Below are 25277 nucleotides of genomic sequence, written 5' to 3'. Positions count from 1 at the left end.
AGCCTCTCACAGTATGCTACCAGGTGCCCTTCAAGCTGCCACCCTGGTGCTGGAGCTCTGAGGATGTGAAATTGAGTAGGTGAGTCCATATATGGGTTCTTTAAGAGGAACTGTTTTGGGCTTCAGAAGTTTCTAATACCAACTCAATCCCTGCTAACATTTGTAGCCAGAAGTTGTGGGGACTTATTTTCCTGGCACTAGAACCCTGGGCTGCCATGCCTGGTGTGGGGCTAAGCCTGCTTGCTCCTGAGGTACCCCTTCCAAATTTTTATCCAGCACACACGGATGAGAGACCAACCTGTTCTCTGGCTGCGCCCCTCCTATCAATCTCAGTGGATGTGGTTTCTTTAATCCCATAGTTGTCAGGCTTCCATTAGTTCCATTTACTTCTGCAGTTGCCTATTTCTGATGGTTTTGAGTGGTGGTAGTTGTATAGTTTAGTTGTAATTTTGATGTGGTTGTGAGAAGAGGTGAGCCATCTCTACCTATGCTGCCATCTTGACCAGAAGCTCTTTTGTTTGTTTGGGGTTTTTTTGCTCCATGTATTTGTCGTTGGTAATGGCTTGACATACAAGTCACATAACATACAGTTTACCTTTAAAGTATATATAATTCAGTAGTTTTTAGTATATTCAGAGTTGTGCAATTATCACCACTATCATAAAATATTTTTATCAGCTTAAGGAGAGATACACCTTGTTTATGGATTGGACTTTTTAGAGATTGCTCCCCAATCCTATACCCCCTTCAGCTCTAGGCAACCATTTATCTCATTTCTTCTCTCTGTATTTGTCTGTTATAGATATTTCATATAAGTGGAATGACATAACATGGCTTTGGTGATTAGCTTTCGTTTAGCAAAATGTTTTCAAGGTTGTTCGTATATTTTGAAGCTCTGTTAATAGATGATTATATATTTAGAATGATTATTTCTTCTCCATGAATTGACCCCTTTATCATTATAGAATACCTTTTTTATCCTTGGTAATATTCTTTGTCCTGAGCTCTACTTTGATGTCAGTACAGCCATTTGAGCTTTCTTATGATTAATGTTTGCATGTTACATATTTTCCCATTGTTTGGCTTTTCACCTATATGCTTGATTATCTATATTGTTTAATGTAGATACTATATATCTTGTTTTTAGTCTTTTCAATGATAATTTGTCTTTTAATTGGCATATTTAGACCATTTACATTTAATGTACCAGTAAATGGGGATTTAAATTTTCCATCTTTTTGTGTTTTGCCCTTTTTCTTTTTTTGCCCTCTTTCCTGTCTTTTTAAAGCATTCCATTATGCCTTTACTATTTCCTTATTAGTGATTGCTCTAAAGTTATCAGTCTACTCTCAAGTATATAACTCTATATGGAATGTGTTAACCTTTCAATAGCGTACTGCCATTTATTCTCCCACCCCCGTTTCTGAACTTTGCGCTAATTGTTGTCGTGCATTTGTACTTTACATAAGCTATAAAACTCCCAATATGCTATGCTACTTTAGCTATAAGTATTTCCACAGAGTTTAAAAATGAGAATACCTTTCATATTTACTATTCCTTGTGCTCTGTATTCATTTAAATAGACTTATATTTTCATCTATATATAATTTCCTTCAGTCTAATGAGATTCCTTTACATTTTTCATTGTGCTGGTCTTCTGGTGACAGATTCTCTCAGCCTCTATCTGAAAATATTTTTTTCACATTTTGAAGGTATTTTTGGTAGATAAAGAATTCTCAATTGACTTTTTCTTGCAATACGTTAAAGATACTCTGTTCTCTTCTGACTTGTGTTGTCTCTAAAGGGAAGCCTGCGGTCATCCTTATCCTTTCTCTTTAACACTGTTTTTTAAAAAATGATTGTGATTTACCTTGGTATTTTTTTTATTTAGTTGCTTGGAAAATCTAAAATCTATTTTTTAAGCATTTTCTGTAAACATGTATTTGTATACTCCTAATCAAATGGGGGATATTTTAGGGTTATATTTAAAGACAAGCAAATAAATTGGTAATATTTTATTTCATTAGTACTTTTTAAATGAGTATGTCTTAATTTATTAAGGGTTATTTAGGGGTTTAGGTACCATTGCAGTTATATACGTTTTCATTGAAAGAAAATACTAGCTTCCCACATACTTACTCTAATTTTTATGTAGTATTTTCAACTTGGGCACTTGAATTTGTTGAAGTATTGGCCTTAACTTTAAGACAAAATAGTTTTTTTATTTGTATAATTAACCAATTCAGATTGTTTTAATTTTTCAAAATATTGTTACACATAGCTATAACATAATGAAGTGAGTTGTTTTTTATCTTTAGGTTGAAACTCATGTGTGGCAGTATCCCTCTGTTTAAATATGTAAAGTGGTCTGCTGATTATAATTTATTTCTAAGTACTTTGGTTTTGAATGTAAACCATTTTTACTTTGAATTTAATAAGGACTTAACAGAATGAAACATTAATGGCAGATTCTTATCTCATGTTCTTTTTCAGGCTTAATCAACCCCGAATAACCAAAGATGTTATTTGTTTTCATGCTGAAGATTTCTTAGAAGTAGTTCAACGAATGCAGTTAGATTTACATGAACCTCCACTATCCCAGGTATATTTTAAACCATTATTGTATTCAGTTTAATGTTTATTGGGAAAATGACTTACTGGTATTTCTTTTTTCTTTTTTTAGTGTGTCCAGTGGGTCGATGATGCAAAACTTAATCAATTGAGGAGGGAAGGCATTCGCTATGCCAGGATTCAGCTATATGATAATGACATTTATTTTATCCCAAGGAATGTTGTTCATCAGTTTAAGACAGTTTCAGCTGTATGCAGTTTAGCATGGCATGTTCGGCTCAAGTTATATCACTCAGAGGAAGACACTGCTCAGAATACAGCCACTCATGAAACAGGCACATCACCAGATTCCACATCATCAATTCTTGGATCTCACACTGACAATATGATTTGTGCTGTAAGCAAAACCTCTTTGGAGTCTATTTTTTCAGATAAACTTCATTCTAAATATGAAATACAGCAGATTAAACATGAACCTGTTGCATCTGTAAGAATCAATGAAGAATCTGTGAATGTTTTTGTTTCTGAAAAGACTAGAGCACCGAATAATATGGATGGCAAGAATATTAAAGCAAAATTGGATCATGTTCAATTTACAGAATTTAAGATTGGTGTGGACTCCAAATTTGAAAATAGCAGCAAAGATTTAAAGGAGGAATTGTGCCCTGGAAGTCTCTTAAGTCTAGTTGATACAAGGCAACATAGTTCAGCACATTCAAATCAAGATAGAAAAGATGATGCTAAATATGTACATACCATTTAAAATCCTTTAAAAAAAACTTAATAATGTAATAAAATTCATGAATTATGAAAGCAAGCCAAGGACTTGCTCCCAAGTCTGTTACAAAATATAGTTTATGTAGCTTTGTAACATTCCTCAGTGCCTGTCCATAACTGTGAAGTATCAAAGCACTTAGGGCCAGATGCACTGTAAACATTGCAGGTTTAAAGAAATGGAGTCTTTAAAAAGTTATTTGAGTTGGAGTTGTAGGTTTTAGGATAGAGCTGACATTAACATATATATATATATATATATATACACACATATATACATACATATGTATATGTATATATGTATATACATACATATATACATATGCATATATATATGTGTGTGTATATATATATATTTTGTAATATGACCCAGAATTCTTTTTGGACAATTTAAGGCTTTTCCATGGAGCTTATTTATACCAATTTTTTTTTTTTCCATTTTAAATGTGTCAGCACTGTAGTGTAAATAGCTTTAAAAATTTTTTTAGTGTGATTTATACTGAAATGTGAGCCACTTAATAAAGGTTCATAATAAATAAGTTTTTTGTCGGGTATGCAAAAAGAAAAGTGAAAATTCAGTTAAATCATATATTTGATCTCATGTGTCTGCTGGTGTATCCATTTAGAGTGGTAAAGGAGTGCAAATGTATATATTCAAATCTAGTGAATATTTAAATTCCCCACATTGTGCAAGCATTTTTAAAACTAAGATTCAGTTATGAAAGCATATTTATATATGTGTGTGTGTGTATGGGAATATATATGTATATCTTATTTTACACAACTCCTTGAATTGCTGAATAAGATGAATATGTGAAACTTCCTAGCCCTACTCCCTGCCATACATTTTAAAATATTTATAATCAACATTAAAAAGTCAGTTTAGGTAATAGAAAGAATTTTGTAAAGTTGGGCAAAAAAAGGTCTCTTAGTTATTTAACCCTTCTAATTAATGAAGTTCTGTGGACAGAATACATAGCCCCTAACATAAATTTTCTTTATAGTGTATGGAATGATATGAAGTTGAGAAAATTTTCTTATTAATAGGCACATTTGTTATACTTAATAGTAGCTGAGTACAAAATATTTACAGAAAATTTAACTGTGAGGAGTTAAAATCCTTATACATTTTCTTGTACATTTTTCTTGCACAACAGGAAGAAAATACGACAAATATAAAATCTTAAAATAAGGGCAGTAACTCATACAGAAATGTAGCTATCAAAATAAGATGTGTTTATCTTTTCTTTCTAAGGATCCCTCTCTGCCTACCATAGCAAGGTAAATGCACATAAGGAGTACAGCTGATCCTTCAACGATGTGGGTTTGAATTGCACATGTCAATTGAAAAAATCTGTGTGTAAGCAGACCCACACAGTTCTCTTGTTCAAGGATCAACTGTACTTCTTTTTCAAAAGAAGCTCTACAAAGTAAAATTAGGGTAGAAAACAGGATTGCCAGTGCTTAGCTAAAGAAAAACAAATGTCTTCAATGATGGACTTTTTCAGCACTATTTTAGTTGCTTCCACTACTGTAATGAATAAGTCAAACAAATGTCTTTAATGTATTCTTTGATATAAGGAATTCTGCTCATTACAAATCTTTTTAATTTCTTTGTTATTTTTCTGGGCTTATACTTTGGTTGATGACTTTCAACTGGGGTTCTTTGTGCTGCCATTTGGACTAGACTTGCTATTCTATTTCAGTAGTTTCTGCTCTAGCTTCTTTTGTGGACCCATAAAACACTTTATCTTTCTGGTTAGGAAGAAGCCACTTAGAGGCATTTCATCAGAAGAAATAAACTGTAGCAATGATGTCCTTTCTGTCCCCCAGTTTAAAAAGGGTAGGCACATATTATTGGAAATCTCAGTGGTTTGTAGGAAGTCAATATATTTGCATAGGAATTTTTATGGAATAAGGAAGGTATAAATCATAATATAAATAGAGACACTTTTATATCTTACTGTCTTACCCTACTCCTCACTTTAATCTCTTTAAAGCTAAATTTATGTATTTGCACCTACCATTTCAGGAGACAAAAGTTTGTAACAAACCAATATTGAGAAATAGGAGTTTTCCTGGTTTTCTTCTTTTAATTGTAGGGTAGTATAACAAGATTTGTCTTAAGTTCTAATTTTCCAGTAGCATACACATAGATACATAAGATCATACTGCAATAAAATATATTTAGAGTATCCCCCCAAAATATATGAGCCTTAAACTTTTAAAGATATATCTAACACAACAATAGCAGATAGTTTTATTGTTTCCTGTATAGCCTAGAGTCAAACTTCTCCATCTTTTGGAAATTTGTTTTGTAAAATGTTTACATCCTTCTGGATGTGAAATACAAATCAGTGAGCTCAGATTTCAAGATAAAGCCTTGTCACCTTGGATAATGCTTAATGTTCCTCATTTTACGGGTTATAATTTCAAAATCCTCTTCAGATGCAGTCTGAAAACTTTTTGATTACCTTTTTACACACAAATAATTTGTTTCAATATTGCATTATATTGATGGTTTCCTAGGTAGTACATTCCAGTTCCTCATCTGAACACACTTTTTTTTTTGCTGTTATTTCCAATTTCTTGGGCCAGAACAATCAAGCACTTAAAATATACAGTTTCTATATGATCTTATACTATATAGAATAAAGAGTTCTTACATAATTAATTGATACACAGACCTTTAAAAAAAATAAAGTACCTCTTTGGTGTCTATGATAGTACTTTTTGTTTAATTGCTTTTGTTCATGCCCTTTATCTAAGTGATACATATTCCATACTCAGGTTAGCTAGTTAGGTAGCAAAATAATTAAACATTCATGATAGTTGAAAACTTTATAAAAGCCATATTCATTACCTTCCTTGTCACTAAGGCAGTTGACCTTCAATAAAGATTAGGTTAATCTAGCACAACATTCTGTCTGTGTGTGCATGTGTGTAAGATTATTGGAAATAATGCTTCCACATCTATTTTTAATCTATTCTATAACTTTGGGGGGATGGTCTTGGAAGGTAGGAAAGATTTTATGTCTTGGGTTAAGCCTTCAAGGTATTTCATTAGTATTCCTGAGTGTAAAACAGTTTTTTTTTCCTTAAACAGATATGGCAGGTAAGATAATTTTTGTAAATAGTAGATTAGCACTATTTTGATAAGTGGCATTCAGTTATTTTTTTGGACAAGTTCATTGTCATGTAAAGCAAGTATCTTAAAATTCATTTTACATTTAGCAAAGGTGCAAGATTTGTTTTGGAATTTGAGAGGAATATTTTCTATGTCTTCCACCTTTCAATAAATACTAAAATTGGTAACCATAATCTTTTTCCCTTTGTTTTGTAATTAATTTTTTACATTTGACATTTTCATCTCATCTTTAAAAGTTCTTGTTTTTCTGCCTTCAACAGAAGCCATAAGGTTCTGGAAGTGATTCCAATATGAAAGTCTGTATGTCCTCTGAACTGATTATCAAAAGTTGACTTATGCCAACAGAAAATATTGAGGGTATTACTTTAAACAAATTTGTTAAACTAATTAGGTATGGGTGCTGGGATGTCATGGTAAATAACCTCCCTTCCTTCTAGACATGACTATTTAAAGCTCAGGAGGGGAGGACAAAAGTCCCATTGTTTTGAAGATATTTTTAAGCTGGTAAAAGTGACAGGAAGGATTTTAGGTCTTTAAGAGTAGCTTTTACTTAATCTTTCTTCCATCTGATATAATTAGTCGTACCTCAGTACCCATGGGCTTCAGAACTTGTCAAACTGTGTACTTGTCACAGTTTTTTAAAAAAGATTTTATTTTCAGAGAGGAAGGGAGTGAGACAAAGAGGGGGAGAAACATCAATGTGTGGTTGCCTCTCATGCACCCTCTACTGGGGATCGCCAGCAACCCAGGCATGTGCCCTGACTAGGAATCGAACCGGTGACCCTTTGGTTTGCAGGCTGGCGTTCAATCCACTGAGCCACACCAGCCGGGGCTATTTGTCACATTTTGACAAGAAAAAAGTTGTTTCAGTACTGGGCACTGCTTGGCATTTGTTGTAATTGCTAGAACATGTGTGAGTCACCATGTACCCTGCAAGAGAAAATGCTTCATCGCTTGTCACTTGTGAGGTATTCATTGGTTTCGGCACTCATCCGGAGTTCCAGAATGAATTAAGATGAGTACCGAGGTTCCACTGTACTTTGATGTGTCAACAAAATTTTTGTGGTTTTAGAGTATGTTGTCTATTTCATGAGTTACATTTGGTATGTTTGGCACAGTATAACTCATAATTAAGAGGGCAACTCAGGAGATGTATAAATCCCTTTATCTCTGCCCTGGCTTTTCTTGTTCAGTTCTTCCTGTAACCCACTGCACACTGCAGATGGAAATGATCACTGTTTAGAATGCCATGTACAAGGAGGCTAGCAGGATCTATTCCTGTTTTAAGTTCAGAGACATTGTATATTGTATCTGTTAGGAGAGCAGGGAAGGGAGAGCAAAGCATCTTGCAGTTCATCTTATTTTCCCTTCTAGGACTTGGACCCAATCAGAGAATATGAATGAGCTGAGGATAAAATGTGGGAAAACAGAATTTATATTAGTAGAAATAAAAAGAAATACTAGTTGTATGCTTTATTACTATTACCTGCCTTCCAAGAAATGTGCTATTAAAGTATAAGACATTGTATACATTTTGAAATTTATTAGAATTTGTGGATCCTTGGTTTTTTAAAAGATTTTACTTATTTATTTTTAGAGAGAGGAAGGGAAGGAGAAAGAGAAAAACATCAATGTGTGGCTGCCTGTTGCATGCCCTGTACTGGGGACCCAGCCCTCAACCCAGGCATGTGCCCCGACTGGGAATCAAACAGGTGACACTTGGGTTTGCAGCCTGCGCTCAATCCACTGAGCTACACCAGCCAGGGCTTCAAGTCTCTTCTTTCCTTGAAATTTTTTGTTTTTAACTTAGCCAGATTTTTATATGGAAAAATCTCAGGTCTGTCTTTTCAAAGAAACCCTTCTCCTGAATTTGGCTTTTGTTTATGTTACTGTTTCATCTCTACTCCTGATTGGCAAAGTTTTTGAAAAATCTGTCTGCCTTCACCTCCTCGTCAAACTACAGTTTCATTTTAATCTTCAGATTTAATCACTAAACTGAAATGTTTCAAAGGTCACCATTTGCCAAATCCAGTGGGTACATTTCTCAATTCTTCTGTTTAACCCTTGTGGTGTTATCACTAATTTATTCCTTAAGACTGTATATGAGCTATTTGTTCTTTTTTGTTTTTCCACTTCTTCGGGTAGCTGCTTTTGCTTCTCCACCACTAGTTAAAGTAGTCTCCATGGTTCTTACCTTTAGGTCTCTACACTGGGTCCCTGAACAATCTTCATAATTCCATGACTTAAGTCAGCCTTGGTTCTCTAAATTCTAATGATCCTTGTAATCAAATCTAAACTCTTCTCTCTTGCCCCGAAACTTTTCTCCTAACATGGTTACTGGCATAGCTGTTTTCTCTACACAGTCTTTTCATAGTAATCTGATTTCTCTCTCTTTTCCTCTGTGTACAGTGTATCATGAGATTTTCTTGAGTTGACCCCAGAAATGTTTATAATTTTTCTACTCCTGTTATAGATGTTCATCTCACCTGGACTTTTAAAGTCACCTAAAATGTTCTAGCTGCCTGCAGTCTTCAGTCCCAACCCCCCATTCCAATCCATTCTTTTAAAAGTTGTAGTTGACATACACTAGTTTCAGGTATACAACACAAAGATTTAATTTAACATATACATTACAGGCTGATCATCAAACTAAGTCTATAACCATCTGTCACCTCAATCAGTTCTCTACCACCACTAGATTAACCTTCCTAAGATAAAAATGATTGTTACTCTTCTGCTTAGAAATGTTACAAGGCTGCTTTCCTGAAGAATAAAGGCCAAATGCTCAGCATAGCACTGAAGAGCCTTCATGATAAGGCCCTTCCTTTTCAGCCTCATCTACTACAATCTCTTCTTCCATTTGATGTACCTAATTTTCAGCTTGAACAGATGGGAGTACTTGCCACTCCCTTTTTGTACTTTTAAAATTCTTTGCCTTGCTGGGGGAAATCTCTGCCTGGGGATACACCATAATGAAATCTTCTCTTTTCAAAATTCTAGTGAAATACCATCTCTGTGTATCATTTACTGATTTCATCTCCAACTGTCCCCTCACTCCACGACTGGTATAAAACCAATTCTTCCCGCTGCTTATTGTATCTCTTTGTGTATTAGTTAAGTACATGTTGGGCTCTAAACAATGAACTAGACTTACAAATTTTCTTTTTCCCTTTATATTCTCAACACCTAATATATAGTACACTTGTTATTTAATAAATATTTGAAGGAACAAAAGTTATTTTATTGGGGATGGTATCATATTGTAATTCTAGAATTGCAAGGAGGAAAAGTTGAGAAAATTACATCAGCAGGAACTATAAAGAAACCAATTTCAGCCCTGGCCAGGTGGCTCAGTGGGTTGGAGCATTGTCCCAAACACCAGAAAGTTGTGGGTTCAGTGTGGAGGCCATAAATATTGTACTGATAATGAAACCTATAAAATTTATCCAGGTCCCCCCCTTCAACTAGTGATACACTGAAAGTTATTACAAACTAAGGATTAAAATTTAATTAAAATGATTAAATGGCAAATATGTTAGAAGCACCTTAATATTTCATAACCTAAGTGAAATTTATTCCTAAGTCTTATTTGGCAAGGCAAAATCTGATTATTTGATTAACAGGTATTCTCAATTTAGCTTGAAAATATTGAAAGAACATGCGGTAGTTGTTTTAGTCTGTGGTATGTATTGGGTTGCAGAGTGAGACAAGGATATAAAGGTGGCACATTTTCACAGATACCCTTCTGTAAAACTACTTCACTGGGATATGCTGAGGGAATTTGTAGCAGTGGGTTGGGGACATATATTTGTTTAATGTTGAGAAATTACTTAATCTGTATTAGTCATATGTAAGTGGGGGGTGGGGTAATACTTAATTGGTGAAAATTAAATGACAACATGAAAATGCTTACTTAGCACATTGCTTGGCATAGCCTAAACACTACAAATGTTAGCTTCTGATCTTGGAATTAACGCAGTAAAAAGAACAGAGAACTGTGTACTCGGTCACCCTAATTTCACATCTTCCTCACTGTCTCTTCTATGTGTTCTCTCAAATTTTGGGCAGAGGATAGGCATCTGGGCAGAAAATTTCATCAAGAGTATGGCGGAGAGGTAGACATCAAAAACAAACTTCTTCCTTTACTATTTGTCCAGGGCTGGAAATACAAAATCATGTCTTGTCACAGACTACATTTTTCCTCATATAAGTGAATTACAAATTTGTAGTGTATAGATGATAGTTGTAGTAAATTTGCTGTGTGGTATGATTACCAGTGTGCTTTAGCTGACTTGAATACAGGGCAAGTAAATGAGAGCATTTAGTGTGTTAGGTAGATCCCTCTCATAAAAGCCTTTACAAGTGTTATCTTTATCTAGCATTTGAAACCTATTTATGGAAATAGTATTTGGAGTTAGCTGGCTCCATTTATCAGTGACCATGGGCTACTTTCACTGATCTGGGCTGTAGTTTCTCCATCATTATAATGAGGAGTTGGGTCCCCCCCCTCCCCCCGGTTCTAACATTCTATAATTCCTGAGGAAGAGTGATGTTGACTGTGCAAACATGACCAATCAGAATTAAAATAAACTCCTTTGGTAATTTGTGTTTTGTTTGGTAATGTAAAACTAAAAGGACTCTGATTTGTAAGGTTAATAACTTAAAATTAGAGAAAGCTTTAGCTCTGTATGTACTAAATACCTATTTACTTATTTGCTATTTTCTACTATTCACAGTTTCAAGTCTTTTAAAAAGTTATTTGTTCACAAGTTGCTTTTACTTAGACTTTGACAAATCTTTTGCCTAAGCAAGATTATATTATTTCTGGCCCATGCTGATCTGCAAAATAATGGCTTCACTAAGAACCTTTCATTTTTCAAGTTCGTTTCTTAAGGCAGTTCTTTTTATAAACACCATTAGCAAACATCTCTGTATTATAAAGGAAGCATCCTATAACTAAAAACAAACAAAGGAAGGTATTTTTCTGCAATACTAATTGTTGATGTATTGTTAGTTTTGCTTTTTCCACCTGTGAGCATAATCTCTATCCTTTATGTATTTCATTACTTAATATTTTAAATGTATTCCAATCACTGAGGCTGTGAAACTGATTACTATTAAATGTACCTGGTCTTCATCCCCATTCCTAGTACAGGAATTTAACACCCTTGGAATTTCTTTTGTGGTGTGATAAAGTTGTCATTTGAGCTTATGTAAATAAGGTGACTTGGAAAGCTCCTAAGTAAGGATGGGGGCTGGTTGCCAGGGGAACCAACCCTGTGATTAAAGGGCTGTAACTTTTCAGTACTCCCTTCACCCCCTAGAGTAGAAAGGCTGCAAATTCAGTTGTGAATGACCAGTGATTTAACTAGTAACTGTAATAAAGCCTCCATAATACCCCAAAAGGATAGGGTTTAGAGAGCTTCCAAGTTGGTGAACAGGAGATGGGGGAAGAGTTGTCTCCTAGAGAGCATTGACCTCAGTGCCCCTATCCCATTCATTACCTTGCCCTATGCATCTCTTCCATCTGGTTGTTCCTGAGTTATATCCTTTTATAATAAACTGATAATCTAGTAAGTAAAATGTTTCTCTTGAGTTCTGTGAGCTGCCATAGCAAGTTAATCTAAGTTGAGGAGGGGGTCGTGGGAATCTCCAATCTATAGACTGTCAGAAGTACAGAAAACCTGGAAGTTGGGTTGGCCTTTGAAGCCTGAGGTGGGAATTAGTCTCTGGGACTGAACCCTTAACCTGTGAATGTGATGCTATCTCCAGGTAGACAGTGCCATAATTAATTCTTTGGTGGTGTAAGGGAAAAAACACATCTGACTTAGTGTCAGAATCAGAGGCACACATCAGTTAACTTACTGTGTGGTTTCAAGTTTATTTAATGTGGCAATATACCAAATTAAGAAAGCAGTTATGCTGGTGCCTTTTACATATGATTCTTACCCAGTTTCCTTGGAGACCTAGCTCAGGGGTCAGCAAACTACTGCCCACTGGCCATAAATGGTTTTATTTGTTTTTTGGGGGTATGGACTGTGAGGCAACAATGAGTTTTAAATGGTTGAAACAAAAATCAAAATGTTTTGTCATATGTAGATACATGAAATTTATATTTCATTGTCCAAAATAAAGATTTATTGGAACATAGTCATGGTCTATTGCTGCTTTCTCACCACAAGACCTAGGTAGTTGCAACAGAAAGTGTAAAATATTTACTCCGAAGCCCTTTACAGAAATATTTTGCTGACTCCTGGACTAGCTGCTTGCATGTAAGCTTTCCTTTTCTTTCCTTGCGAGAGATTATATTTAGGTAATATGTACATGTATACAGTTTTAACTGCACTACAAAATCCTCCTGTCCAGCAAAATTCTGCACTGTTTTAATATGCTCCCCCCCCCAATTTACTTCCAAACAAAAGGCAGTGGTAACAAAAAACTTAGCTTAGAAAAAACTGTCAAACTGATTCTTTCTGAATGTAAACATGAAGTAGCACTCCCTCATTATTTCAGTAACTAGTTTTTCTTCATCCGTAATTATTTAGAAGCACAAATGACCATTTAATTGGTTGTAATGGGGCCATGACACATTAAACTTCTACCCAAATATGTAGGTTAAAAGGTTCTTATTTACTTTAAATATTGACCCATCCTTACAAAAGATTATTTAAAAGTCAAGTGGAAATATAAGGTCCAAAACAAGCTTTATTTAAATAGGGATAATAAAGATATTAATAACTCAAATATTGAATAATTAAGCTTTGGGTTGACTAGAAGTCCATGATTCACCAAGACTATTTTATGGAAGCAATAATAAAATACATTTGGTATTTTTCTCAGTTTTCTTCAAGCTTGCAAAGATTCAGAATGCTTTAATGACAGCTTGTTGAACAGCAATAAAATAAGATGATGTCCTTAGAAGTCAGTCTCTCACAAAAAAGACATTATAGCCAAGCTCTATTAAAGCCCCAGCTAGTAAGGTCCACAAAGGAATGAAGACATAGGACAGATTCATGGTAGTAAACTGTTCCAGTTTAGCACAGAGTGCAAGGCAGAAGGCTAATTTAAGTAACATCGCAATGAGGTACCAGGTTTTTTTTTTAATATTGTGTGATCCATGTCGAGGGTCAAAGCCGGACTTACATCGCCCAGCCATTTTCACAATCAGCATGACCAGAAGAATAGTATCAAATATCCAGACTGGAATAAATATGAGGAACCAGTTCCAAGGTGCCTTCTCATCCAGTTTCAACACCAACATGATCAAGAAGAGTAATGTGAAAAGCCAGGTGAGTAGTACTCTCTGAGCCAAGGACATTCTCATTTAAACAGTTTAAATAGGCTGCTGCAGCGTCGAAAAATGGGAAATATATCCTAAGAGAAGGAAAGAAGGTCAAGATGGTTTTGATAGCAGGGAAAAAAAAAAACAATCACTTCCATTCCTGGTGAACAAAGCTGGCTCTTTCTCACTCACAGATTTCCTAATTTTGAAAACATTCTACTATTCTTCCTTTCAAAACCTGTAGAATTGGTAGCCATCTTGGACAGCATTATAGCTATTGTTCCTTTTAGCCCATGACAATAAAATGTTTAGTATACCCCCTGTTATACTGTTGCTATTCATTACTATCACTCAAGTGTGTAGGCAGTGATGACCTTATTCCTGCATCCCATGCATGTTCTTAACTTCTTTTTGTACATTTGCACATCTACAAATTTTCACTCAATTTCAAGGAATACTAAAAAAAAATCCAAAATCAAATCAGTGAGAAAGGAGGTGGTATCAAGTGAACAGAGGAGAGTTTTAGTAGGAAGGGAATGGTTAGTAAAAAGACTTTAAGTAGAATTATGATGATAAAGAGTTCATTAGGCTAAATAACACAACACCTTAATAATACTATATTTTCATATAGTTTATGGATCTTATATTTTTAAGTTAAATTTGCTCATTTTTATAAATACCTATTTTAGTCTAATTCTTTTATAATTTGTTTTGGTTTGTGGTATAAATCATAATTTTTTTTACTATCAGTAATTAAGACCACTTAAAAACTGACATTTTGTGATTATTAGATGCTACATTACTCAATAATTTTTTGTATCTCTATTTTGTATTACCGCTGTTTATTTCTGCTTTGAACTAGTAATACATGACTGTTACTGGATATGTTCTAGAGGATATATTCTAATATTTGGAAGGCCTAGTACCTACTTACTGTTTTCTTTTCCAGAATATTTTCTGTTATTTTGTCCTTTCATTTTTCAGTAATTCTTAAAAACTTAGAATTTTGATTGCAAGGGCATTAATCTGTAATACTTAGGTATAAACATTTACTTAATCTTCACATATAGGTTTACAGTATATACTTTACATATTCCAGTTTTTTTATATCAATCTTGTGACCATTTGGGAAAAAAGGTAAGTAGAATGGGAAGTCAGAAGATAAACTGCAAGCAGTGGGTTGAGTCAATAAAAAGTAATACCAGCTGACAACACTTTATTTCCTCTTAAAACATTTGAAGAAGATGAAAGATTAAAACATATAATGAGACTATGAAAGTGTCAAGAAGAAATTTCCAGTGAAGGAGAAATCTAAGTATGATTATGAACTCAGGGATATAACCACTGGGGAGTGATACCTGTAGATGGAAGATGACATTGGATACCTGATGGAAAGAGGAAAAGATCAGATAGTTGTCATGGTAACAGCACAGGTGATAGGAGTAAAAATACAGAAAGATAAACAAGGAAAAGGTGAAGAGGGGGCTAGATGAATCAAATGCCCTTGAGTAGCATGTTTAAAAATTATATTTTAGAAATTTGATGTTTTCTGCTAGATGTTTACTACTTTAAACAGTGGGTGGTTACCATGGTGCAAGAGATATATACTCATATTTCAATAGTGCCTTAGGACAAACTCCTAACTCCCCTTCCCATTATACCTATCTGCTTGCCCTCAACTTGTTTATGTAGCTGGCAGGTGCTTCATATTGCAGTATGAAAAGCAGATGCTTTTGCTTTACTGTGCAGGTGTCTTTTCCTGGCCAGAGGATGCCATAATGGGATGTGGTACTTAGCCTGGACAAAAGGTGGAGGGTGTGTACTGATTAATGACCATAAATGGACTTTATTCTGTAAGTTAAGTTTGTTTAATCCACATCTCTGGCATTTTGTGAAACTTTCAAAAGTTTACAATAATGTACTTGCTTATACATAACTTTTCCATCAGCCACTGGATGAATCTTCATTTTTTTTTTCTTCTTATATAGGGCTGAGTAGCAACTAGTCATAGGAAGGGTAGCTGCCCTCAACACAGGTACTTTAGGACTGGAGGTGGGAAGGATGAAAAGGACAAGCTTGTGGCTGTTAAGGTCTATAAAGTGGGAGGCAACAAAGTTCTTCATGCACTTGTACTAAAATTCAACCGGGGAGCACTCTGTTGATACTGTTTCTGGGCGACAATGATTACATGCAATCCCAATTTTATTAATTGGGATTAATATGTTATTTGTTAACATATCCATTAATTTAGGCAGTCATATTTGCTTCTGACTATTGTTTCTCAAAGGAGGGGTTTACATACTCCAAAACAAAAATTTGCTTAACTTAAATATTTGTTTGAGGGAGTTATTTCTGGTACTTTGAAGAGAGTTAAGTATTAGTTCGTATGCTTTCTTATTCACTGTTAAAATTGTGTTGCCCCCAAATGAAAAAAATGAAGGGCCCTGCCCTTCTGAACTCCAGTATCTCGGTGTCAGTGGTCTGTGGATTCATTAGCCCATGGTGTTTCCCATACCACCCCCGTTATCCTTGTCTCGCCACTGCCATTACTCTTCCAAGTGAATTCGCTTCATAGCAAAAACTGCTTTATTTAATGAGCCCACAACACAGCACTCCTCTAAAGAGTCGCTTTCGAAAGGCCCCTGCTGCTACATCCTTGGCCAACTTACCAGTTAACTATCCTTCAAAGGAACTGCGTTCTGCTTATAACTTAGCTGATTTCCGCGCCTAATTGTCCCTAGAACTTAAAGACGTTTCTAAAGTAGCCTCCTCCTTGGTCTTCGAAGGGCGGAGGTCAGCTCTATCTGGACTCACCTCCCCACCCCAATACTGCTCTGTGGGCCAAATACAATCTGCAGTTGAACGCGGTACTAGAAAAAGATCCACAGTGCACACAAGCCTGGTGCGTTTGAGGCTGGGGATGTGAGGGGGTGGGGAGCGGCGACGGCACAACCCACCCAGGCATCTAGAGGCCCGTGAAGGATGTCAGCCCATCCAAGCCCGAGACTCACCTGGCTGCGCCGGTGGCCGGAGAGTGGAGAGAGGCGCGAAGATCAGGGAATTCGCCAGTTCGGATCCTTGGCCTACTCCACACTTTTCCCCCCATTAAATCCAGAACCCGTCACATGATAATTAAGAAAGCGACCTCAGCTCCGCCTCCCCAAACGACCGAGGTAGAGGATTTCTCACTTCTACCTCAGGGCCGCGCCCACATCCGGGGAAGGTTCTCACCGCCCCTGGGCCTACCCTATAGGTAGAGAGGACGTCAATCTGCGTTCAGAGGCTCCTTTCCCTGCGGTAATTGGACTTTTGGCCGCCAGTGGAAACCAACCGACCTTTCTTAACGTTCGCGTTTGTCAAAAGGGCGGCAATAAAAGAGGCCACTTGCCCCGCCTCCCTATTGCTACGGGCTAGAAGGAAAGTCAGTCAAAGTACAGCCTGGAATGTCCGTAGTCCCATTGGACAGATAGATGCCAATCAAACTAGCCAGAGCTCGGATACGCCCCTGCGGGGCGCTCCGCCCCACCCGAGGTCCTCCTCAGCAGCGCGCGGAGACTTTAGGCTCCGGCGCAAAATACTGCGGGAGAGGGGGTGGGGCGACGGCTGTGGAGGCGACGCGCCGCTGGTAGCCTTGTTGTGAGTTCTAGGTCTCTCTCGGTGGTGGCTGTGCTCGCCTCGGCTTCTCCCGCGCACCCCAGCCGCCTCCTAGCGGCGCGGCGCCCGCTCCTAAGGTGAGAGCAGGCATCACCTTCGCGTTTGGGAGGGCCGTGTATAGGTCTTTGGGTTCTGACAGAATCTGGAGGATGGAACAGCGACAGGCGGGACGGAGGTGGGGGCTTCGGGGCCAAAGAATCGCCCTCTACCGCCAGTGACTCCCAGCAGCCGCTGGCACCTGCACGCCGCGGTCAACCGCGGTCCTGTGCCATCATTTGGCGGGCTGCACCGGCTCAGCTGCCCTCCTCCCGAGCCATCGCTGTCTTCGATCCTCAGTGGTGAGGGGCCGAAGCCCAGCGCCGCCTTCCGTCCTTTCTCCCTTTCCCGCGGCCCCTCTGCTTCGATTCCTTCCACTTGTGCTGTGCTCGGGTTGCGTCGGGTCCTGGAGGGCGTGCAGCGGCATTGGTGGCAGAGCCGGGCCGGCGGGGAGCGGGCTCGGGAGGAGGGGTTGACTGGGAGTGCTGGAAGGGCTGGAGGGGAGGGTCGCTGCCCTGCACCCACTGAACAGGCAACAGTTTGGTTTTCTGATTTCAGCCCTGAACAAAACGGGTGCTGAAATCCTTCGCTCCGGCCTTAAGTGATATTTCGCGTCTGGAAACGGTACGGCGGTACATCAAAGTGTTTAATCTTTTCTTATTTTTAACTCTCTGATGTTGACAGTGTTCTGGTATTGTCCCTCCTAGTCGGGGATTTTCCAACTCAACACCTTCTCTATAACTTCTGGGATCATTTTTAGTCTGGCAAGAAAAAAAAGGACCTGCTTTATATCAACATACACTGAGTAGGGAAGTACAGAATCTGGAACAATTTATTAATCTAAGTATCTAAATACCAAATAATTAAGAAATTCATTGTAAATGTATTAAATATTTTGTATTTTACACTTGTTCCTTTTGTTAATGATATATCCTGCTTACTTTGAGTTTTTTTGTTACTCGTGGAACTTTCATAGATTTTGCTTAGCTTTAGCCCACTAGACAATTTAAGATTTCTCTTTTTTATTTTCCCCTGAGACTATGGCTATAGCCTTAGTATTTGCTCTTGTTGTCAGGGATTAAGTATTTTTTTTTAATTTGTTTTTTCCCAAACTGGACTTTTTCTTAACAGTTTTAAAGTTAGGGAGAATTCTGAGAACTTAGAAACTATGCACTCTAGCCTAGGAAGCCTTAAAATAGCTTAACAATTTGAGATGGTAACTTTTTGGAGTAAGGGTTGCTAAGTTTAAGAGAAGGAAATGAGTATTCCCTGTTAGTTGTAGTAGCTCAACCTCCAGATTCTAGAGGAAAGGAATAAGAGGTCTGGGGAGAATGAGCCATGTCTAAGCCGAGATGCCAGGTGGTTCCAGGATAATTTATTTCTGGGGAAATAATCTGCCTCCCTCACAGGTTACTTGTCAGCATGCATCAGGTAGTATTAATAGTTAGGTTTTAGCAAGGTAGAAAATCCCTGTGTTTTCATTTTCACCGCTTGCTGGCAGGGCATGAAGGTGTGGTAAGCAAATCAAGTATAGCGTACAATGGAGGCACTTACTTCTACATAGTCAGGCTTCCAAGGGTAAACTCTTTTTTTGAGTCCAAACTGGCACTGGACGGAGAGACCTAAAAATGAAGTAGGTGGCCTAAGCAAATTTTAAACCATAAACCTTTTTGGCTAGATCATTGCATGCAAAATTGTAAAGAAGTAATGAGAAAAGTCTTCAGTAGACTGAGGCGAAGAAAATTCACAGTGACATGTGCAAAAATTAGGATCAAAGAATAGTTGGATTGCTTATTCAATATATTATCTCATTTATCCTTATAATCCTATGTTGTAGGTACTGTGATTACTGTCCTCCCTATTTTATATGAGTTAATGAAAACTAAGGTTAACTCACTTGTTCAAGATTTCTCAGCTGATGAGTTGATGGAGGTGTGAGTCACATCCAAGCAATCTGATTACCAAGCCTGCGTGGTGGTTATACTTTACCACCACATTAAAAGTGGCTTCTTAGAGACTTAGTAGAAGGAGACTAATTATTGGAAAATAATGCTGCAAAACCATAAACTGAATAAGGGTTATTGTACATATGCAGTAATACTTTGAGATCATTGTACAGTTGGTACTGTTGAGTTTGCTGTGGATATAAGGATGGAGTCATCTTTCCTGTCTCTGAGGAACTTTGTTTAGCAGGAGAGATTTGAACAAATGATGATGTATACTACAAGAGAATGCTGTAGAGTCTGTGGTTTCGTGGAAAGAGAATTCAGTTGAAGTTGAGACAAATTAGCATTTGAATTCCTGTTTGGCTTTGTGTCCTTAAACCTGATACCAAACCTTTTTCAGCTTCAGTTTTCTTATATTAAGGGGAGAGAATAATACTTCAAAGGGGAGTATTAAGTATTAAACAAAATATGTAAGGTACTGGCACATTGGAAAGTCTTGAATAAAGAAGAAAGAACAAATAATTTTAAGAGACAGAATAGAAAAGGGATGTGGGGTTTGAGCTGGGAGCTATCACTGGAGCTTTATCACTGGAGACTGGTAGCTTCCATCGGTAGGGAAGGAGGGCATTTTACACAGAATGGAACAGGATTATAGATGGTTGAGGAATGGCAAAAAATTATGGCTTTGTATAAAAACTATTCGTGAAGGCCTAATTTAAATGGTAATTGTATATAAATGTGGCTGGGCAAAGAGAATACTACTCAATTTTGCTGGTTGGAAATTCCATGCATAAATACTAAAATTATAGGAAAACCTCAACCATTTGTACAGTGTTATATTTTTATTCAATATTTACCTTTAATATTTTATTTTCCCAGTGTCAATTAAAACTTCGTTTTCAAACCTATCCACCTACGCAATGATTTCACTGTTTTGTTGTGATATTTCATTCTAGCTGGTACAGGAGACTAATAATACCATTGGAGGAATTTGCACTTAATTTGTGGAAAGTATTTTGGGATTATTTTAAAAAGAAGAAGAATCTTAAAATGATTCTTGTCTTTCCCTACCCCCTTGACCTACTCTCTAGCCATAGAGTCAGTATTGCAGAGTACCCTTTGCATATATGTTCACTTTCTTTTCAAATCCAAACTTGAGACATGACAGTAGGACAGAATATTTTAAATTGGGACTGTCCTTGAAAATCTAAGAAAATGTCCCATTCATATATTGAATATCTTCCCTTTAGGTTAGCACAGAGCCGTAAATATGTTATATTTATAAATGTGGATCACTTTATGATCAGAATCATAACTTAAGTTGAAAATACTAAATAACATTTAGGAAAGCTGCATTCTAAAAAGTCCAGCTTGTTAGCCTCATGCAAATTGCTAAAATGACACAAAATATAGAAGTGAGTTTTCAGATGAGAAAAACCAACTACTTCCTAGAACAGGTAGTTTGAGAGCACTAGGAAATAAAATATGCTGGACTTCATTCTGAATAGTGAACAGGAACTGGGACAGGAAATGACTGTGGCTGAACCACCACCTGATAATAATCATAACGTGATTAATTTTGACATTTAATGAGAGGAAGTAAAAGGAGGAAAAGTGCACAGTATGCAGCTTTCCAGTTTCAGAAACAGTAGAGGAAAGGGTCTGTTAAAAGTATATACAGAAATTTTGAAGACATGTAGTAGATACTGTGATTGTTGCATGAATAAAAGCACCTTACTAAATAAAACATTCAGTAAAAGGTCTATTACAGATAGCAAAAAACCTATGAAAGTTATTTGACACAAGTTTTGGTGTTCTATAGACCTAGGGTTCAACTGTTAATTCTGCAGTCTCTCTGCTATGTGACTTTGGTCTCATTATGTAAACTTTTCACGGTTCAGTTTTATTTAATCATATAGCGAAGATAAAAACTGCATGATTTTGAAGACTATATGAGCTAACGTATGGAAAGCTCTTGACACATTGCCTGGCTTGTAAGACTTGCTCAAAAATGGTTGCTGCAATTATTTGACTAAGTTGAAATACACACACACACACAAACACACACACACACACACACAATCTCAAATAAAGTAAGGAAAACCAGAAAATGGCAAACAAATTAAACCTTAAAAAAAGGCAATAGATAACAAGCAGAGTTATTGGGTTGGCTAAAAAGTCCACTTAGTTTTTTCCCTAAGAGACACATTTTTCATTTTCACCAATAACTTTATTGATTTGGACATTTTGAGTATGTCAGCTATCTCCTGCTACAGGTTTTAAGTGGGTAGAGGCCAGGGGTGCTGCCTAAACATCTTTGATTGCATAGGACAGCCCCACAGCAAAGAATTATTTGGCCAAAGTGTCATCAGTACCAAGAAACTTTGCATACCACTTTTTTTTTAAGATTTTTAATTTATTTTATTATTTATTTATTTATTTTATTTTTTTAGGGAGGGAAGGGAGGGAGATAGAGAGAGAGAAACATCAGTGTGCGGTTGCTGGGGGTTATGGCCTGCAACCCAGGCGTGTACCCTGGCTGGGAATCGAACCTGCGACACTTTGGTTCGCAAGCCCGCGCTCAATCCACTGAGCTACGCCAGCCAGAGCGTACGTACCACTTTTGACACATTTGATCAGTCACAACTTTCTCCATACACTGCACAAATATTTTTTTATTTCAGTTGTGTTTTTACCTTTCTTGAAATAAATCATAATATGCTGAAAATGTTGCATATCCTCTTCCATCTTCCATATTAAAATGGCTGCAAAAAACTCAATTTTGATAAGTTTTTTTAATGCATGCTGATATGAAAGCTATCAAAAATACAGTCTAACAAAATTGTTGTGAATGAAGTTAAAGACAAGTAAACACTACTACAGCCATCATATGGAAAAAGTAATGGACTTTTTGGCCAACCCAATAAATAAAGAATTGAATCATTGCAGCCACATACAAAAGAAAAGGTAGCAAGAGATCTTCACATTCTCAAATTTTTTTCTGAAGGAAGTAGGCCAGGCTCATTAAACCAGAGTAAATAAATAGGGTTTTCCTATTGTAAATGACAATAAAAAGATCACTGAAATTGGGTTTCTTGTACTGGAAATTAAGTATAGAGAAAGGGACTTATTTTCTCAAATCTCTTTAACTACCTTCTTATACCTAAAATTCTTCTGACAAAAGCCATTAATTGTACAGTTATAAAGAAGGCTTTAATTGCAAGTAATCCTGGGAGATAGGTTATTTTAACTGCACAAATTTCCTAAGTGTTAATTCCATATATCTCATTGCCTATTGTGTATCTTTTGGGCACTGAATGTCTAAATGTGACATATGTTTAAAATAAATATACCTTCTTGTTCCCAAATGTTTCTCCTTTTTTATTCCCTGTCCTACTGAATGGTTCTTTCTAGTGTTTAATCCCAGAGTCATAGAGCATCCTTATTCTTTTATTCCCCGTACCTTTCATGTCTAATCAAGCACCACATCTAGCTATTCACTCTACTAGTTGTCTTTTAATTATGCCTTTCCCAACACCCACACCAATTTTTAAAAAATCCTGCTTACCACTGACTTATTTCAGACCCTCATCATTTCTTTCCTAGATTATTGTCATTAGTCTCCTCACTTTTAATTTAGATTCATACTGTGCTTCACACAGCTTCCTTCCAGAATGATTTTGCTGAAATACTAACATAATTTATCAAACTTATATCTGTAAATGTCTGTACATTATAGTTAATAAGTACTCAATCCCTCAGTGGATCTTAAACTTAAATCAATTTTAACTGACTTGCATACTTATGCCTGGAGGTTTTTTTTGTGTGTGTGTGAGAGAGAGAAAACTACAAAGAAATTTTAACTACAAATTCAGTTTCTTTAATACATAAAGGGCTATTCGTTTCTTTTCTTTTTTAAAATATTTTATTTTTTTCATTTTGGAGAGAGGTGAAGTGAAGGAGAAAGGGAGAGAAACATCAGTGCGCGAGAGATATTGGTTGCCTCCCATAAGGTCCTCAACGGGGGACCTGGCCCACAACCCAGGCATTTGCCCCGACCGGGGATCAAATCAGCAACCCCTTCATTCGCAGGCCTGCACTCAATCCACTGAGCCACAGCAGCCAGGGTTATTTGTTTCTTTTTGAGTGAGCATCCATAGTTTGAATTTTTCAAGGAAATTGTTGGTTTAATCTAAATAGTTACATTTATTGATATAATATTGTTTATAGTATTCCCTTATTATGCTTGTAATATCTATAAGATCTATAACATTATCTCTCGTCTCTTACTCCTGACTATTAATTTGTGTATTTTCTCAGTTTTTCTGGTTAGTCTGGCTAGAGGTTTGTCTGTTTTCCTGATATTCTCAAAGAATCAACTTTTGGTTTTCTTTATTGATTTTATGTTTTCTGTTGCATTGATTTCTAGTTTTTATTCTTTCCTTTCTGCTGTTTACTTTGCATTTTATTTGCTCTTGATTGGACTAAAATCTTAAAATAGAAACTAAGTCTATTAAATTATTGTCTTCTAATATAAACATTTAGTGCTATAAAATTTTCCTATAAATAGTGCTTTGGTTGTATCCTCAAAATTTTGTGTCGTGTTTTAATTTGTACTCTCAGAAATCTTTACTGATTTTTTTGTGATTTCTTCTTTGACCCCATTAGTCATTTAGAAGTATGTACATGAGTTTCCAAATATTTGAGGATTTTTCAGATACTGATTTCTGATTTAATTTCATTGTAGTCAAGGAACATACATTGTATGATTTGAATTATTTTAAATTTATTAACGCTTGTTTTGTAGTCTAGAATATGGTCTGTCTTGATAAATGATTCATGTGCACTTGAAAAGAATGTTGGGTGTTCTATAAATGTCAGGCAGGTCAAGTTGATTGATACAACTGTTCACATCATCTCTATCCTTACTGATTTTATGTCTACTTGTTCTGTCAACTTTTGAGATAAGGGTATTGAAATTTCTGACTATGAATAAGAGCTTAGCAATTTTGTTATAGTTTTATAAGTTTGGCTTCATATATTTTGAAGTCCCAATACTGGATACATGAATATTTAGGGTTGTTATCTCTTCATGAATTAGATTCCTTTATCATTGTGAAATGACTCTATCTCTGGTGACATACTTTACTCTGAAATCTACTTTGTCAGTGTTGCCACTCCTGCCTTCTTTTGAATAGTATGGTATATCTTTTTCCATCTTTTTACTTTTTACCTATTTGTGTGTTTATAAAGTGGATTTCTGGTCCATAGTGTAGTTGGGTCTCACTTTTTAAATTCAGTTTCCTAATCACTGTCTTTTAATTTAGACCATTTACATTTAATGTGATTATTGATATTGTTGGGTTTAAATCTACTATGTTGCTATTTGTTTTTTATTTGTCCCATCTGTTCTTTTCCTTTTCTGGTGTTATTTGAGTATTTTTATGACACTTCTTTATTGGCTTATTTATTTAGCTCTTTTTGGGAGATTGTTTATAGTGGCTATATATATCTTTAACTTAGATCACAGTCTACTTCACATATCTAGGAGAACCTTATTACAGTACACTTCTATTTCCTCCTCTCAACCTCTGTGCTAATTGTCATACATTTTAGTTTTACATATGGTATAAAACCCACAGTTTTATAGCTTTTTAGTTTTAAAAACTCAATTGTTTTTTAAATGGATTTAAAAATACTTTTTGGAAGGAAGGCTCTTAAATTTAACCACATTTTTATCATTTTCAGGGCTTTTCATTCCTTTGGAATTCTTGATCCATGTATCATTTTCCTTCTGCCTGGAGTTCTTCCTTTAGCATTTATTTTAGTGCTAAACTGCTGCTAATGAATTCTTTGAGCTTTTGTA

The 25277-nt window shown here is 36.2% G+C and overlaps 3 protein-coding genes across 5 annotated transcripts in view; 2 read left to right on the top strand and 1 right to left on the bottom strand.

Moving 5' to 3' along the window:
- RSBN1L (round spermatid basic protein 1 like) overlaps positions 1–7208 on the top strand; it is a 78769-nt gene extending 71561 nt beyond the window's left edge. For both annotated transcript variants that reach the window (XM_045827844.1, XM_045827843.1), the window contains 2 exons: positions 2494–2602; positions 2684–7208. In XM_045827844.1, the coding sequence (XP_045683800.1) occupies positions 2494–2602; positions 2684–3334 (760 nt within the window). In that variant the 3' untranslated portion in view covers positions 3335–7208. The remainder of the gene's footprint in view (positions 1–2493; positions 2603–2683) is intronic.
- Positions 7209–8231: 1023 nt separating this feature from the next.
- Positions 8232–17043, bottom strand: TMEM60 (transmembrane protein 60). The gene is made up of 2 exons (XM_045828321.1): positions 16787–17043; positions 8232–13867 (listed from the first exon to the last, which is right to left on the bottom strand). Exon 2 carries the CDS (start codon positions 13815–13817, stop codon positions 13416–13418), a length of 402 nt encoding a protein of 133 aa, XP_045684277.1. The 5' UTR covers positions 13818–13867; positions 16787–17043; the 3' UTR covers positions 8232–13415.
- A 275-nt stretch (positions 17044–17318) lies between these two features.
- Positions 17319–25277, top strand: part of PHTF2 (putative homeodomain transcription factor 2) — a 133426-nt gene continuing 125467 nt past the window's right edge. For both annotated transcript variants that reach the window (XM_045828105.1, XM_045828107.1), the window contains exon 1: positions 17319–17506. The gene's annotated coding sequence lies outside the window, so the exon portion shown is untranslated. The remainder of the gene's footprint in view (positions 17507–25277) is intronic.

The sequence above is a fragment of the Phyllostomus hastatus genome, unplaced genomic scaffold (genome assembly GCF_019186645.2).
Source record: "Phyllostomus hastatus isolate PE091 unplaced genomic scaffold, TTU_PhHast_1.1 phas_scaffold_78, whole genome shotgun sequence".
In the NCBI taxonomy this organism is placed as follows: Eukaryota; Metazoa; Chordata; class Mammalia; order Chiroptera; family Phyllostomidae; genus Phyllostomus; species Phyllostomus hastatus.
This window is presented reverse-complemented; position numbering and strand designations above follow the sequence as displayed.